We start from the raw sequence: 17,776 nt of genomic DNA, 5'->3' as shown, positions 1-17,776 counted from the left end.
TAGAGAAACTCCATCCGTCTTCATGAATGAAGCAGCTCGCTACTGAGCAGCGGATGTGCCATTCTGATTCACTTTGTTGCATGTAGTTGGCTGCCACATTTCACTCCAGAGGCGGCTGCAGTATGTTGGTGGGTGAAAATCTGACTTTGGGTGGTATCAGAGAGGGCTCTGAATGTTTGTTACACAGGTCGAGGGTTTGGTTCAGGCCCATTGCTAATTCTGGTGTGAGGTTCACTTGGTATTATTTGTATTAAGGTAAGGCCTAGAGGCCCTAAACAAGAGGCCCCATTCTGCTAGGGACTACACATACACATAATGAGACAGTCCCTGCTCTGAAGAGAGAGGACGATTATTATCCCTGTTACACAGATGGGCCCTGATGCCCAGAGAGGTCAAATGACTTGTCCAAGGTCCCACAGGAAGTGTTTGCACCCTGGATTCTTGAGTCACAGTCTAGTACCTTACCCACAGTGGCCTCCCTTTTATTCACACACACTTTGGATCCTTTAGGATGGAAGGTGCCGTGTAGATACATTGTGAGAGGGTCTGCAAGGTTTGCTAAGCTGCTATTTTATTATTGTTGCAAATCCGCAATTAAAATATGGTCCTGACCTCCGGAAGGATTAGAACTATCAAGTGAATACATTTTTCTTCCATGGGACCGAACTAATTGTTCCCATTCCCATTGTTCCCAAAACAATGGAGTCCTCGTAAATGAATTCAGTGAGGAGAGGGGGGGGGAGAGAGAAATCCTCCATACGTTTAAATAACACCCTGAGCCAACAAAAACCAGGAAATTCAGCGTTAGCGCTCACACTTGCTCACAGATGTGTAGAAAACAAAACCAAGTGGCCAGAGCTGGGAGAGAGTGTGAGCCGTAACTTATGGATTTCCTGGCTTTCTCCCTCGGTTTGTCACAGAATAAACAGGACTTCAGTGGGGGGGGGGGGGAACCTGACTTTACTTAATTCCCTTTATTTTCCCTTCAAACAAAAAGGAATAAATCCCTGTGGGGCTAAAGGCACCACTGAGTCGTGGGTGTGAGAAGCCCAACCTAAGGCATGACCTTGGACTGACGCTGCAGGGAAGTGCCAGGTGGCATTGCACCAATGTGTGTTGGCACAGTGACAGCCCTGGAGCCGGCTCACCAGCGAGCTGCAGCTCTGTCCAGGCAGGGCTAGCGTTGGTGTGCTCTTTGCAGCAGTGACTGTCCTTGACCAGCCCCGGCACAAGGGAGACCCTGAATTCAGTGGGAGCCTCTAGGTGACACTGCAGTATAAATAGGCCAAGAGGGGCAGCTCAGTCTCCATTCAGCCCGTGGTCTTTCAACGGAGGCTGCCAAAGAGGAGGCCAGTGAAAGCTTGTTGTGGGAGTGCCATGATTCTTGTGATGTGGGCACTGGGCGGAGACTCTCAAATTCTTCTGATGCCAGACACTAGTTAGCCATCGAGTGCTAACAATGAGGGCTGGCTGGAGAGGTCCCATCCAAACTGGCTCTTTGACTGAACAACACTTTGTGTGCAAACTGTCTGCTTTCCGCAGGAAAACTTGGATATTTTTCAGCAAAACAATAACTCCCAGGAACCAAAGTATTTCAGTTGTGAAATGCTCCCGCGGTGCTTCATGGTATTTGTATTTCAGGAGCCTTCATGTTCATTCCCTTCTATGAGCTGGGCTCCCCAGCTGGACTTCACCTCCCATGATGCACCATGGCCACAATGCCCGGCCTCCTCTCACTAGGAGGTGAGACCATGGTGCACCCTGAAGAATGGAGTCCTCGCTGGGCCGGGCTCCCTAGTGGGAGCATGAGGCACCGTTGCCGCATTTCAGAACTGAAATATTTCGGCTTTTGCAGTGCTGCTGAAAAATTTGACATTTGTCAGCCAGTTCTTTGTTCACCCCCAACATGCCAAGCAGCAATTGACAGCCTCCTTCTTTCACTGCCAGCCCCCCGAGCCCTCCAGCCCTTCCTTCATCCCCCAGTTGGTTGGAACAGAGGGAAGGTGGGGTGTATGTTAGCCAAGGGCCTTTGCTCTGCTACCCACAGCTTCGAGGAGGCTTACGCCCACTAGGCTGGATTCAAATTCACACAAGCTTATGCCCGTTGGAAGTTGAGTCCAACACCATAACCACTCAGCCATTCTGGTGAGCACCTCCTTAGGTGGGAGCAGCTCCTGCCCCTGGAGGAACAAATCTGGAGATCGGGCATTTGATTCAGAGAGAGAAAAAAATCCAGGCTGGCTGACCTGCCCTTTCCCATTGCTCCCCCAGCTACCAGTCCCCATCGCGGTGTTCTTCCTGCTCTACAAGGAAAGGCTGGTGCCCTGTTTCAATAACGGGCGCCGCCCGCTGCTGTCTGCAGACGAACTAGCAATGGAAACACAGCCAGCCGAGAAGGACAATCATTCCGTCACGTTGCAGAGAGCCCCGTCAGACAGAGGTGAGATGACGACAGTCCCTTCCCCCCAAGGAATGTGGTTTCCAAGACGGGGACACGGGATGGGCTCAAACTGAACCTCCGGGAGTGGGGAGGTGCCATGGAAAAGTCAAGGCAGTGTAACATCTGCAAAGGGGCCCCAATCCCCCATAGCTCCCATTCATATCAGCAGGCATCCTGCGGGCAGTGGTGAACCTAGTCTCTTGCTATTGCTGGTGTGCGTAGAGCAGCTATGTGCTCATGCTTTCGTGGATAACCTTTGTGTTGTTCTACTCTAATGGCTTGACCTGCACTTTGGGTCACAGATCCAGGTCGGAGGGATTGGGCTTGGCTGGAGACTGGCTTTCCCTTTAAACTGTCTGTCTTGGCCAGCAGGTCCATCGGGCGTTGAATTACTGCCAAATGCACCTATTCCTGCATGTTAGTTTTGCCCAAAACAGGACTGCAGATTTGATTATTGTTTATATTACTGTAGCACCTAAAAGCCCCCGCCAGGATCACCATGCTAGGCCCTGTATTCACCCAGAGAGTCAGTCTCTGCCCGAAACAGACAAGACAGACAGCGGGTGGGAGGGTGAGCAGAGGCACTGAAAGTGGTGAAGTGACTCACCTGAGGCCACACAGCCAGTTGGTGGCAGAGCTGTGAATAGTTTCCTGACTCCTCTGTTCACTGCTTGAGCTTTGGCAGTGCACTGCCAGCCCTGTAGGTAGAGCGCTAGACTATGGGTAAGATGTCTGAGACCCTAAGTGACTTAGGCCCCAAACCTGTGACATGGAAGTCAAGGGTCTTCGTGACTAAGGGCAAAACTTTCAGAAGCACCCAAGTGATTTAGGAGCCCCAGCCCCAGGTATTTTCAATGACGAAACAAGCGATATCCATAAAAGTCCAACTTTGCCAATAGAACTGCATCTACACTAGGGACTGCAGCTGTCATAGCTGTCATCAGGTGCACACCTTGACCAACAGCTAGCCTGACAGAGGTCTACAAGGCAGACCTGGCCTTAATAATGCAGGTAAAGACACATCTTTCTTTACAATGAAGTAAAAGATGTGAAGTGAGTCTTTTAGGCAGAGAGAATTGGGGCAGGGAGAGAGGAGATACTGCAGAGAGGGGAGTGGACGCTTGACCACATCTATGGTACAGACTTCTGGTGGCTTCAGTTTGTCAGTCAGGGGTGTGCAGAGATATGACTCCTGACCAAGAGAGCTGTCCTGGTAAAAGCCCTACTGTAGACTTAGTTATACTGACATCAGCTATGCTGGCAAATACACAGTTGCTTCTATAATCTGTGTCCACACTAGGTGAGCTTTGCTGGTGTAGTGTATTAAGCACTTGTGTAGACGTAGCACAGAGTCCAAAGCTGTGTGCACCTTAACCCTGATCTTTTACTCTGTCTGGAGATTTTTACTAATGAGAAATGTGGTCAAAGCACAGGAGGGGTGGCCAGGGATTCCTAGCGGCTAATCTCGGATGACTTTTGAGGCCACTGTTGGTTGTTAATTTATTCAGATGCAGCGATCTGTGTTACCTTGTCCTTCCCCCCCCCCCCCCCCCCTTCTTGGTCTGTCCAGCTCTCAGGTATTGTCTAATTGAGTTCTTTGGGGCAGGCACCATCTTGGTAGTGTTTGTCTGTGCAGTGCTCAGCACAGGGGAGCGCTGATCCTGGACTGGGGTTTTTAGGCACTACCACAGTAGAAAGAAATGGGCCCGATTCTCCATTGCCCTGCACCTTGTGTTGTCGTTTATACCAGTGCAGGTGAAGCAGGACTCACTGGAGCTGGCTGAATCTTTTGAAGCAAGTGGGGGTTTTTTGTTGGAAAATGTCCGATTTTCCAAAAAAGAAATTTTGCATTGATAATTCTACTTTTTTTTTTTTTCTTAAACCCACAATGGCTATCAAATTTTCATTTAACAAACAGCAGGTTTTTGGCAACTGAAACGTGTCTGCTTAGTGAAATTTTTCACTTGCCAAAAACCTGCTTTTTGATCATGTTTCAATAACACCCCCCCTGATATTTTTTTTTGGGGGGGGGCAGAAAGTCCAATTCAAATGCCCTGAAATGGAAACAAAATTGATTTTATTTATTGGTAAAACCAGGTTTTATTTTTTAACCAGCCCCTGTTCTAACTCAGCATGGTCACAACAGTGCAGGGGACTGGACTAGATGACCTTCCGAGGTCCCTTCCAGTTCTATGATTCTGTGATTCTGTCTTACACATGTGCCCTCTAGGCTGGAGTAAATGACTGCACAAGATGCAGAACAGGAGAAAATCGAGCTCCATAAATAATGCTAATTCCTTTTGTGGCCCTGGCAAATCCTTTCACTTCCCCATCATGCCATTCCCCCCCCCCCCCCACGCCCCACAAGGCGGGATAGTTACTACCTTGTAAACTGTGTTGTAGACGAAAAACCCACTCAATGTACCAAGCACTTTATTAACTTTATTGAAAACTACCATGTTTTTTTCACTCCACCCCCCATTTATTCTTTGTGCAACATTAGTCCCAGCCAAGATCATGGCCCCACAGTATAGATACATGGGAAGAGACAGACCTTGCCCCCAAATAACTTAGTCTGCATAGACCAAGGGCTGGAGGAAGTAAAGGTTGTTACCCCCATTTTACTGAGGACTAGCGAGACTCAGGGATTTGCTCCCAGAGGCATCAGGGAATGGGGTCCCGGGCCTCTCGCCACTGCAATCAGAGCGGTGACTGCAGCCCACGTAGCCATACCGAGCTAGCTTTTGTCTCTCAATAGCAGGGAAGCCACAGCGGCATGGGCTGTATGAGCCCGCCGAGGTCCTTGGGTTTGTACACTACTGACTGCAGTGTAGACCTCGCCTCAGACTGTAAGCTCTTGGGACAGGGATTTTCTCTCGCTATGTACAGTGCCCCGCACAATGGAGCCTTGATTTTGGGCAGGGCCTCAAGGCGCTACCGCAATGCAAATAATAATACTAATAAATTCATGGCTGAGCTAGACTTGAACTTATAGCTTCTAAATCATCAGCTAGGCTAGCGCGCCACAAGCCTATCCTCCTCCGCTGGAAGGACTGCTGAGGTGACACCACCTGCTCCATAGATGGCACATGCTCCGGAAAGATTTCACACGGGCAGAGGTTATCAGTGTCCCAGATCGTACGCAGCCCAGAACAGAGCTGTATGTTTGTTCTCCATTTGTCCTGGGGCAGGTTACAGAACAAACCCCCATTGTGAGTGGTAGGGCGAGCAGCTAGTTGGGAGCGCCACTTACGTTTGCTTTGAATTGGTTTTTTTTTTTTTCACCCAGGGCATGACGACCTATTTAGCTGCTGCCAAGGCAAGAACTTCAGAGGAGCTCCTTACTCCTACTTCGCAGTCCACGTCGCCGGGGCTCTTGTCCTCTTCATGAGTGACGGGATCATAGTAAGTACTGCTGGCTGAGACATCCTCTCGGAATCAAAGCTACGTGGCACTCTCTTCACCCTGAATCCTGTACAACCGGGCTAAGCCTCAGGCAAAATACACGTACTCCGTTCATTGCGCACAGTGAGGGCTGGATCTCAGTGGGATTTGAATCCTTTCCCATCGCCCCAGATGCAATAGCTGCTAGCTCCGTGTTCGGGGAGCTTTCCTGAACCTAGAGGGGCTATGTTGGAAGTTCTCACTTGGCTTGTTTCCATGGCATATTGTGCATTCTCTACATGCCCCTCCTCTGCCCTGATCAGTGGAATCACACTGGTTCTGCTGCATCTGGATTCCTTTCTACTTGTGGGGGATGCGGGGAGGATTCCCCCATCCCACCCCCAAAAATGGGCGGTATGGCCAAGAACTGAGGTGTGGCTGCTATTCCTACCTCTGTACAGTTTGCCTGATTTTGCCCCAAGTATGTAAGGGAAAGTGCAAAACTCACCAAGTCTTACTGAGGCCTTAAATAGGCCTGAAAACGTGTCTCACTGTGCAAAGCAGATAGGGCAGCTGTTGCTAGAACACAACTGGCCCTCCATTTTCAGACGTAACTGATGACTTTGGGTACCTCCCCTGTGGCTCTTATCTTTCCCCTGCTTCCAAATAGCTTGTTTTTGAGCCTCTAGTATTAGAACATCTTTTAGGAACTGCCAGCCCCCTTCGACGAGAACCCTTTTCTATCCCATCTGCTCACCCAGGCATCCCTGGCCCTCACCCAGGCACCATCTAGCACACTAACGCAGCAGCCTACTTGCCTCCTTTTGCCATCCAAGTCACTGTTATAAAGGACAATGCATATAAGCCACAGAAGGCGTAGTTCTGCCATAGCCGCTCCAGGAGAAAGCCACTGTAATAATGCAGTAAGGAAACAAACGTGCATTTCTTGCCTAAGTCCCAAGCAACAGCACTTCAGTCGGTGTAGATAGGTGGTGGTATTACTTATTATAACTGAGAGCAGAATTTAGCCCTTCATTCTCTAGGTCTTACACGGCACTTTTCAGTAATAGATATCAAAGCACTTTACTAAGGAGGCCAGTGTCATTATCCACACTGCAGCTGAAGCTTTTCCACTTTAATTACCAGCTGGGCCAGAAAAAGGCTCAGAATTGCTCTTTAGACTGGTGGTTACACTGCTGATCGCCAAGGGAGGAGACGCTGCTTCAACTCCTTCCTCTACCTGTTAAGAACAGGTTTAAAGAGGGAGCTTCTTTTCTCTTGAGGCTGTTCACCTTTCCAGGGGTCGGCAACCTTTCAGAAGTGGTGTGCCGAGTCTTCATTTATTCACTCTGATTTACTGTTTCGCGTGCCAGTCATACATTTTAACATTTGTAGAAGGTCTCTTTCTATAAGTCTATAATATATAACTAAACTATTGTTGTATGTAAAGTAAATAAGGTTTTTAAAATGTTTAAGACGCTTCATTTAAAATTAAATTAAAATGCAGAGCCCCCCCTTCAGATCCCTGCCCTTCACCACGGTCTTCATCCCACAAAAAACCCAACCTCTGAGCTCCTGCAGGTGCCTCACCTTTACATCTTACTTTAGCCCAATTCATAGTTCATTAAAGTGGAACAGTTTCAAGAGGAAAGGTTGAGAGGGGTGGGGGCCCACCTCAGAATACCTTATAGCCCAGCAGTTGGGCCAGCTGCTTGAGAAGTAGGTGGCTGCTATTCAAATCCCTTTTCCTCAAGCAGCCAGGGGGTTGAGTCAGCCTCTCCCCCGGCCGTGGGGAGTACCCAAACCACTAGACGATAGAGTGATTCTCAAGCTGTCTGTGGCCCCATTACTACAGTGGAACCGTTTCAACAAGAGATGAAGAGTAGCCCACATCAGAATATCTCCTGTATTAGGGCACTCATTTGAGAGACAACGGATCCCTGTTCATCTCCATCCCTATAAGGGGCAGGGTGGGGGGAGGGTGAAAGAGAGAGAAACAACATTATCCCATTCAGGTGCCCATTTCCATGTGCAGACAAGTGATCATATCCGGTAAATCAGAGGCATGATTCACGGCTCAAGATTTCTAACACGAATTGACGATCCTTATATTCTGAGCCTGGGTAAGCATCCCAGCTGTGCTACCGCTGCATGCACACATCTCCTCGCCGTGCTGTGTCTATTTGCTGCAGCTCAGTAACGTTAAGGGAAGGAGGATACATGCAGCATCCTGTCTGGAGACTGAGGTTCAAAGCCAGACTAGCATAGCTCACAAGGGGAAAAGTTTGTGGTGGCCTGCAGGGGAGCAGCATTGTTTCAGGCCAGGGTACAGCTCTCTAAGAGGTTTGCATGGCATCCCTCACTTTCAGTAGCAGTAAGTTTCCCTTCCTTTTCCCTTAGGGATCAGGCCTGCAAGCCCTCCATGGACTCTTACTTGGATTGTATGCTCTTTGAAGCAGAGAGCAGCTCTTTGTTCTGCGTTTGTACAGCACCTATCACACTGGGGACACACTTATAAACAGTATCACAGAGGACATATTAGAGCAGGCCTGTATTCTTCAGGAGGCTAGGCCTATGAGATGTAAAATTAACGCAGAGTGCTGTTTGCTTTCCCTGCAGGGCGAGTACTCTGGGTTCGTATACAGCTATGCCGTGGAGGAACCTCTCTCTGTGGTTCACAAGGTGGCTGGCTACCTGCCGAGCTTATTCTGGGGGTTCATCACACTAGGCAGGCTCATCTCCATCCCTGTGTCCTACCGAATGAAACCTGCAACCATGGTGTCCATAAACGTGGTAAGGCAAACTTTACCGTCACCCTCTGCGGAGCGCTTCTGATCTGGAGGGGAAAGGATCTTCCCCAGGAGTGGACCGAACTAGCTCAAAGGCTTGGTTACTCTGGGTATTCTTGCACCAACGTAGCCACATCTTCCTTATGTGGATATGCTGCACCAGTGCGAGCAGTGATTTGCACCCCAATTTAGGCTAGGCCACACAGGCACAAATCACCATTTACACCACTGCTAACCTAGTACAAAGAACCCAAGACTAGACAAAGGGCTTAGTCTGAAAACATTTTTTTAATTTTATTGCACTGTTGGTTTCTCTCATAGGCTAAAATCTGACCTACTAGAACTCAGTGGAAGTGTTGAGTGACGTGGACGTCAACTTTATTTACTCTTATGTCCTGTGACAGAACAGCAGAAGACTCAAAGTCCATAATTATTTCAATGCAGCCCACCCTGCCCCTAATTATGCTTGCACTGTCCCTCGGCTTATAATGAAATCGTTCTGTAGAAATAAGTAATTTTAACTGAGTGCTCCAACCAATCTATATTGTTGTCTAGTAATTAGGCAATGTCATGATCACAAATGCAAACTAATGCCCATTGGAAGGAATAATTTTAACTACTCCATCTATTTTGCTGGGTTCTAATGAACGCTAATCACTTGGAAGGGGGCTCTGCCTGTCAGTGAAATGCTCAGCATGCAGGAACAGTCAAAAAGCAAACGATATAAGGATGCGTAAGGAAGGGGATAGAAAACGCTCAAGTTATCATGCCCTTATGTAAATCAATGGTGCACCTCCACCTAGAATACTGTTAGCTGTGGTCACCCCATCTCAAAAAAGGCGAAGCAAGATGGACTAGAGACAGGCAACAAAAATCATTAGAGGCCTGGACAGAGTGTTATGTGACAAGGGATTGAGAAGATTTAGAGTGGTTAGAAAGGAGAGGAGACATGAGAGGTGGGGCAGAGAAATTCCAGCTCTCCTAATCCCCCTTCCTCCTAATATAAGAACCAGGGGCAAACAGCTAAAGAGAAACAATTTACCAAGATTTGTGGTGGATTCTCCACCCCTGGCAATTTTTAAACCAAGACTGGATGTTTTTCTAAAAGATCTGCTCTAGTTTAAACAGTTAATTCAGGGCAGTTCTCTGGCTTGTGTTATACAGAAGGGCAGACTACATGATCACTGGGGTCCCTCCTGGCCTTATAATTATCAATCTATATAAGGCAATTCATTTAAAATTGGTGGGAAAAGGAAATCTTTTATATAATGCATAGTTAACCTGGAGAATTCACTGCCACAATATACATGTGAGGCTAAGAGCATGGTAGGATAATGGGGAAATGGGATTGGATATTTATGGGTCTAATTTTTCAAAGTGACTAGTGCTTTCTAAAAACCAAGTGCTTTTGAGGTGTTTCAAATTGGGCACCCAAACACTGAGGCACCTAATCACAAGTCGCTTTAAAAAAAATCAGGCCACAGAAAAACAGCCACATTAAGTCGTTCTTAAAGATTAAGAATATCTGAAGCCAGAAGGCTTCAGAACATAAACCAGTCACTAACTGCCTGAATTAGGGAGAAACTTCCCCCTACTGCCAGGTTATTAGTTATTTCCATAGTTATGACAATTCTTGCACTTTCCTCTGAAGTGTTTTACTAGTCACCAGACTAGGTAGACCACTGGTCTGATCTGGCATGACTGAAGATCTGAGGGCTAGAACTCCTGGGTTCTGTTGTTAGCTAGAACTGATTTGGGGGCTCCTTCTAGTCCTATTGAATTTATTGGAAGTTTTGCCTTTTACTTCAATGGCAACTGAATGTGCATTACGCAAGTTTACCCACGGATAGAAAATTACGTACCTGTTTTAACTGTTTGTGATCACTGAATAAGATCTGTTCTAGAATTGCAATTATTAATATTGTATGTGCACACTTTTGACAGTCATTTAGGATTAAAATTTGACTTAACTCTAATATTAAGTTAAATTTAGAGGAATGACTTTTAGGTTCCAGATTGCTCTGTGCGTGTGTATACATGCACACATCTTTAAAACCACCTATCACTCAATCTTGAAGGAATTAAGGGGAAAAAACAGCACCTTTATTTTTGACTGAGATTACAAAATTTGGTGAGAGCTCCCTCTTCTGGGTTGTCACTAGCAATTCAGCAAGACAGCACAGAGTTGTGACTTTAATAACAATTGTGTGCAAATGAGGGAAATCGCAAAAATGTGCATTTAAGGCTCCCTAGAAACACCAAATGCAACATCTCCTAAATCAGAGGGGGCTTGAGAGTGATCTTTATTCTTTGTCTAATGAACTTGGGACAGATGGTTTTGCTTGGCTTTTTGACCAAAATCAGATGTAGTTGGCTTATGTCCCTCTAGTGAGCGTATTGAATACTGCATTTGAAGGTGAGTAGACACTGATCTCTCTAGCTGTGAGCTCAGTCAGTGAATAGGGTTACTACTATGTGACTTGCAGATTATGCCTGTAACTCAGTTTTCAAAAGACAAAGCTCAATTGTTTATCTCAATTAGACCAGATAAATCTATTTCTTTTCCAGTCCCTTAACTAGTCTTTTTAAAAGCCCACTAGAGCCCAGTGCTACCTCGGCATTTATTTTCTTCCCTGAAAGTGACGCTGGGCTTGTTTTGTTGCAGGTTGGAGTGCTTGTAACTTTCCTCCTGCTCCTGATTTTCTCCTACAGCGTTGTCTTCCTGTTTGTGGGCACAGCGTGCCTGGGTCTGTTTCTCAGCAGCACCTTCCCCAGCATGCTGGCCTACACTGAAGACATCCTCCAATACAAAGGTGAGCATCCCTATCCCCCGGCAGATTTTGAGCCGAAAAAATACCAGCAGCAAGCCCCTTTCACCTTCCCAAGATCATGCTTTGCAGGTTACCCAGGAATAGCTCTAGCTAAATTAGGATGTTGATTTCCCACTACCAGTTACCACCCTGTGGAACCATCCACAGCTCCTGGCTCCATGCACCAAGCTTGTAGGGTAGATATGGGGGGAAATGAAGAACGAATGGCGAACAGGGAACACAGGTACTTCTGCACACAGTGGAGAGTGGGAGGATCAGGTAACTTTGAGCAGGGGGTTGGACTAGATGACCTCCTGAGGTCCCTTCCAACCCTGATATTCTATGATTCTACTGGTACCCTTGCTAGCTGCAGCCATTACTTTTTTAATATCCTCTGCTGTACGTAAGGAAGCTGAGGGCTTACAGCACAATAGGTTGCCCTGCAGTAACTTGCGGTGTATACAAGCCTTGATATCATATCAGAATGCAAAAGGGCCACATTTGTGCAGGCTCATGAATGTAGAACAGGTGGGTCTCATCTCAGAGTTCTAGCCTGGGGACATTCTTGGCCCTCTGAAGCTATTCATTTCGGCAGTTCCCAGAACTTGTACTATTTGTTTTCAGGCTGTGCCACGACGGTGTTAGTGACTGGAGCTGCAATCGGAGAGATGGTGCTACAGTTACTGGTGGGGTCGGTAAGTGCAGAAAAAAGGAAAAACCCAGGATATGACCTGAATTGACTAGGGTTTTAATTCAAGCACATAGAGAGCTGTGTTTGAGTGAATGGAAGTCTTAAGGCTTGCCTACACAAGATGGGGCATACATGTACCCCACAACAGCCTGCTGCCACGCACTAAAAGTCCCCTAGTGCACTTAGTGGATCAAAGCACACTAGGAGGCGTGTATTGCATGACAGCGGGTTTACACGAACACTTAGTGCATGGCCGATTTATACAATCATGCTCGGTCAGTTCTGAAAGCTACACAATCATTCTGCAAGGAAAGAGGGGTCAGTCTTCTGTAGAGAAAACAGGCAATCCGATCAGTGGGAGTTGCTAAGATACACCTACCACCAATCGCTGAAGAGTGCTAGGTATAATTAGAGACATGCCCACTACTGCAGCAGTATGTCTACAGTGGCGCTGTAGTTTCCAGGTTGGGTAAATCTAGCTAAAAAAGCAGTATAGTGATGGGCTAGCTGCCCCACTCCATACCTTACCATCACCAAGCAATGCTACTGTGGCTATAGGTTGTTTTGCATTACCTCTGGTGTTAGGAATTCAGTTGCCAGAGTTTGGAGAACTGCGGAGGCAACATATGCATTGTGTGATGTTCCTTAGAGCAGAAATGCCTGTAGTGGGGCAACTGCCCCCCTCCGATAGGCAGGGGTTAAAAGCAGCCAAGCTAGGCTGATTGGGGAAGCAGCTACAGCTGTGGCCAGCTCAATTAGGGCCCAACAGGCCCTGATAAGAGGGCTGTGGGCCAGAAGCTTGAGGAGTCTCTCTTTCCAGCCCTGGAGGGAGAAGGGCTACCTACCTCAGAGGAAGGTACCTGAACTGGAGCAGTGCTGGGGAATAGGTAGGGTGACTAGACAGCAAATGTGAAAAATCAAGATGGGGGTGGGGGGTAATAGGAGCCTATATAAGAAAAAGACCCAAAAATCAGGACATCTGGTCACCCTAGGAATAGGGCAAGAGAGCTGGGGAGCTCCAGCCTGGTAAACCCCCAGGCTGCAGGCCTTGGGGAAGGCCTACAAAGGTACTGGGGCTGCAGAGATACAGCCTGGAAATAGGTAAAGGCAGCAGGTCCTGCCCCCTTGCCAATGATGAGTGGCCCTTACAGACTGCAGTCTGCCCCAGTGAGTGGGGGCTAGATGATGACTGGCAGTAGCCACTGAGGGAAGGTGGGTTTGGGGAGTTGAGGATTCCCCAGGAGGGGAGACCCAGTGTGTGGGGGTACTTTGGGGGCAGAACCTTGAGGTAAAGGGGCATTGGGGTCCAGGAGGGACACAGGGCCTGAGGCAGGTGAGACACGGGCCTGCAGAGGGTGCTCCGTATGCTGGAAAAGAGCTAATTCCAAGATGACCAGCAGGAGGTGCTGTGGCCGTGAGTCAAGCTTGGCTACGTGCCCATAAATGTAAATCTACCCAGCAAAAGCTCAACTCCCCACTGTTCTTTCCACCATGAGTTTGTATAACTTTTTATTTGGGGGGGGGGAGGAGTAACTAGAGTCTGCCAGGTGGAGAAACGGGAATATCAATTCACCTTGTATCTGGTTCAGGTAGGTCTTGGTTAGGCCATTTCATGGGCAGGGTTTATTTGTAGAACACATATATAATGCATGTGCACAAAATGGGCCATCTGTACAGATGGATAGCAAGAGACTCTCTAGAGCCAACACAGCCTGTGAAAACAGATGGGCTTTGGCACCTGCCTTGCAGGTCAACAGATTGGCTTGGCCAGACCAGCAGGGGAAATGGATTCCTGAGCTGAAGGTTCCCCTATGTTAAACAAAGGAACATTGCTAACCTCTGCCAGGTGCTATGTAAACAGCCTGCTGCTCCCCGTGGCTTGCCCTGGGATGAAGCACCTCTCTCACTGTACTTAAGACCCTTATTTTTCTTTTACTGCAGATTATCCATGATCAGGGCAGCTACAGTTTCCTGGTTTGTGGGATGATCTTTGGAGGTTTGGCCTTTATGTTCTACACTTTCCTTTTGTTTTTCCACAGGATGTACCCCAAGCCCTCATCAGGTAAGAAAATGCCAGCAGTTAGGCCTACTTTAGAATGACAGGAAAAATGACCTGTGCATTAACATACAGCCAGCATGCAGCGTTCCAAGTAAAATGCAAGGAAATGTTTATTTTCCTGCTGTTTCCTGTTCCCTCTTCCTGCTCTGACTTGCCCACAAATCCCTGGCAGACACAAGTCTGAGTCTGCTTTCTTTTCTGATCTGGGAAGACATTAAGCAGGTTTTGGGGTAAGGGAGGAACCATAAACTGAGTGGGATGATAGCTGAGAAACCAAATCATTCTGCTATGTAACTAGTAGAAGCAAGTCCTGACAGTTGCAGCCTGTACTGTCTCTCTGGCCTGCTTCCCAGCTAAGCCCAGGAATAATGCAGCCTTCCCTCTGAAAGACAAAAAGCCAGAGCTTGTAATAGTGTTGATGTAACATGCTTAGACTTGGTGCCTCATGACATTTTGTGTAACGAACTAGAATGATATAAAATTAACATGGCACCCATTAAATGGGGTGAGCAGATAGATCTCAAAACGTAACTGCAAATGGGGAATAGTCACTGAGCAGGTGTTCCCAGGGGAGTAATGTAGGGATTGATTGTTGGCCCTATGCTATTTAACATTCTCATAAGTGACCTGGCAGAAAACGCACAATCAGTTTGCAGATGACCCAAACGCTGGGGGAGTGATAAATAAGAGGAAAGCCCACACACTGAGAGCAATCAAGAGCACTTGGTGAACTGGGTGCAAGCAAACAATATGTTTTTAATACAGCTAAATTTAAATGTAGGAACAAAGAAGGTAGGAGATACTTACAGGCTGAAGGACTGTATTCTGGGAAGCTGTGAGTCAGAAAAAGATTTGGGAGTTGTGGTGGATAATCAACAGAACATGAGTTCACAGTGTGGAGCTTTGGCCAAAAGAGTTAATTCAATCCTGGGATGCAAGAACAGGCATCTCAAGTAGGAGGAGAGAAGTTGTTATACCTCTGGATTTGGGACTGGGTGACTGCTGTGTCCAGTTTTGGTCCCAACAATTCAGAAAGGATGTTGATAAATTGGAATGAGTTGCAGAGAAGAGCAATGAGAATGATTAAAGGATTAGAAAACATGCCTTATAGAGACAGATTCATAGAATATCAGGGTTGGAAGGGACCTCAGGTGGTCATCTAGTCCAACCCCCTGCTCAAAGCAGGACCAATCCCCAGACAGATTTTTGTCCCAGATCCCTAAATGGCCCCCTCAAGGATTGAACTCACAACCCTGGGTTTAGCAGGCCAATGCGCAAACCACTGAGCTATCCCTCCCCCAAGTGCTCAAGGGATGACATGATTAAGTCTAAGTATCTACAATGGGAACAAATATTTAATAATAGCTCTTCAACCTAGCAGAGGAAGATATAACACAATAAAATGGTTGGAAGCTAAAGCTAGACAAATTCAGACTGGAAATAAGGTGTAAATTTTTAACAGTGAGTAATTCATCTTTGGAACAATTTGCCAAAGATTGTGGTGGATTCTCCATCACTGACAATTTTTAAATCACAATTGGATGTTTTTTAAACTCTGCTCTAGGAATTATTTGGGGGGAATTCTATGGCCTCAGTTATATGGGAGGTCAGACTAGATGATCAGTGTGACCTAATCTGGCCTTGGAATCTATGAAGTGCCTTAGTTGCAAACTCTACCTTCCAAAGAAAGCAGCCTCCCATCTAAAGACAGCATTGGTAAATTCTATCTAGGTGAGAGACAGGGCGTTTCCTATGTTGTCTCTGACACAGTGGGCTGTTACAGCACCCTTTGCACCAAGATCACTGTTCCCCAAAAAGGAAATTAAGCCTCACGGCACCCCTATGAAGTAAATCCATTTTGAAAGCAAGTGAAGAGAGGTCATGCACAATTGTGACTTGCCCAAGATAAGTCAGGCAGCCCCAACGCTGGGAATAGATTCAACTCCTACTGTAAAAACCATCCGACCCTCCCCTTCACTTTTCACTGATTGGCACTAGGGGTGCCTCCCAAAATTAAATGCTGCTACCTCTCGAAGGCAGAGGAAACCACCGCTGCACCAATAACTTCAAGAACTACTGCAAGTAGGTATTATCCAATAGAGCAGAGGGTCTATTTTATGCATTTTCTTTTAAATCGTGTTAGAATGAATGCTCATTGGTTTTGCACATAGTGTCGACTGACAGGTGAACTAATCTTATTTTGCAGAAGTGGCTGTCTCCTCACCTGACAAGCCAGCAATGATGAGTGACTCTGGACTTTATCAGAGCTAAAAAGGCGGCATAGCCCTGGACATTGAGTTGTATGTATTTGCAATAAACACAAATCATCAAGCGTTACTAGGAAGGATGATTTCACACTAATTACATGGCTAAATTACCTGAGTTTTCTGCAATCAAAGATGTTAAATTTGAAAACCAACCAAACATCCTAAGTCACCTTGGGAGGCTAAGTACAGCAAGCAGAAGTTGCTTGGGTCTGTTATTCCACTAAGATGAATGTCAAACTGCAGAATCCTGTATCCTGGAAATCAGCAATTTATGGCAGCTTGGTGAAGAAAAATTGTGAGCAAGCTTCCCTACAGAGGATAGGCTGGAAGTTGTAAGTCTATTACTGTTTCATGTGTCATATTTTGGGTATCACCTAGTTTAGAGTTACTATAACCAATAGGTTTCTCTATTGTGTAAGCACGGGACCCATTTGTAGCCATGGTCCTGACAACCTAGAGCACCAATTCTAGCTTTCAATTAATACAGAACAACCCTCTGCATAATGCTGTGCTGCAAGAGTGGTTCAGAATTAGTTTTCCAGCAACCAGACCTGTAAGAGTATCCAAGCTTCAACTGTGTGCTCCCAAAGGGGAGATCACAATATTAGCGGAAACACCAGGAGCACTTTGATAACAGGATCCATCTATATTACATAGTATCCAATATGTTCATTACAGCAGAGCCTTAATCAATAGGCTCTAGCATACTAAGTATTTAAATTAGCTATATAGCAGAGGAAAGAATGAGTTTTGCTGGTTTATTTTTGCTTAAGTCATTGGTAAGCTGCAAAAGTGTCTGGTGCAAGTAGCAGTATTTTAGGGAGGTTTGTAGTCTAGTTTCTATCTGAAACCTTAAGCAGGTGCATCCAGGCTCCACCTCCACCCATTTAATCTGTGCAATATCCACTACAAAAGGTGCCTTCCATGAGATAAACTCTAGAGGTACTGTATACCCCAAGAATGATCTGTTACAAGACAACACTAGCAAGTGTAATGATGCTAGCTTTCTGGAGATACCTTGGGAAAGTTTGAAGAGATGTAGACTTTAGTGTGATTGTATGTGGATGTACATATGTATGTGTGTGTATATAAAGCAATGTTAATTAAAAGTGATTACTATATTCTCACTAGGCTCTGAGTGTAACTGTTACAGGACCCAAATGATCTGAACCAAACCCATTCCGTCCAGACAACCTGAGGCCAAGATTAACACTGGCTCTCAAATAGAACAATTACAATTGTTATCTAAAGCAATTTGACTTAGGCCCTTATTTATTCTGTGCAATATGCACCATTCACTTTGGAATTCCAAACTGCAGTACCCTCCATCAATCCA

The 17,776-nt window shown here is 46.5% G+C and overlaps 1 protein-coding gene across 1 annotated transcript in view; it reads left to right on the top strand.

Moving 5' to 3' along the window:
* MFSD4A (major facilitator superfamily domain containing 4A) overlaps positions 1-17,567 on the top strand; it is a 35,424-nt gene extending 17,857 nt beyond the window's left edge. Inside the window, exons 4-10 of the mRNA XM_034767167.1 lie at positions 2,272-2,440; positions 5,730-5,845; positions 8,444-8,617; positions 11,279-11,426; positions 12,048-12,118; positions 14,056-14,176; positions 16,380-17,567. Coding sequence (XP_034623058.1) covers positions 2,272-2,440; positions 5,730-5,845; positions 8,444-8,617; positions 11,279-11,426; positions 12,048-12,118; positions 14,056-14,176; positions 16,380-16,444 — 864 coding nt within the window. The 3' untranslated portion in view covers positions 16,445-17,567. The remainder of the gene's footprint in view (positions 1-2,271; positions 2,441-5,729; positions 5,846-8,443; positions 8,618-11,278; positions 11,427-12,047; positions 12,119-14,055; positions 14,177-16,379) is intronic.
* The last annotated feature ends 209 nt before the right edge of the window (positions 17,568-17,776 follow it).

Source organism: Trachemys scripta, chromosome 4, assembly GCF_013100865.1.
Source record: "Trachemys scripta elegans isolate TJP31775 chromosome 4, CAS_Tse_1.0, whole genome shotgun sequence".
Taxonomy (NCBI): Eukaryota; Metazoa; Chordata; order Testudines; family Emydidae; genus Trachemys; species Trachemys scripta.
The sequence above is the reverse complement of the archived record's forward strand: the minus strand, read 5'-3'. Positions and strand labels throughout refer to the sequence as shown.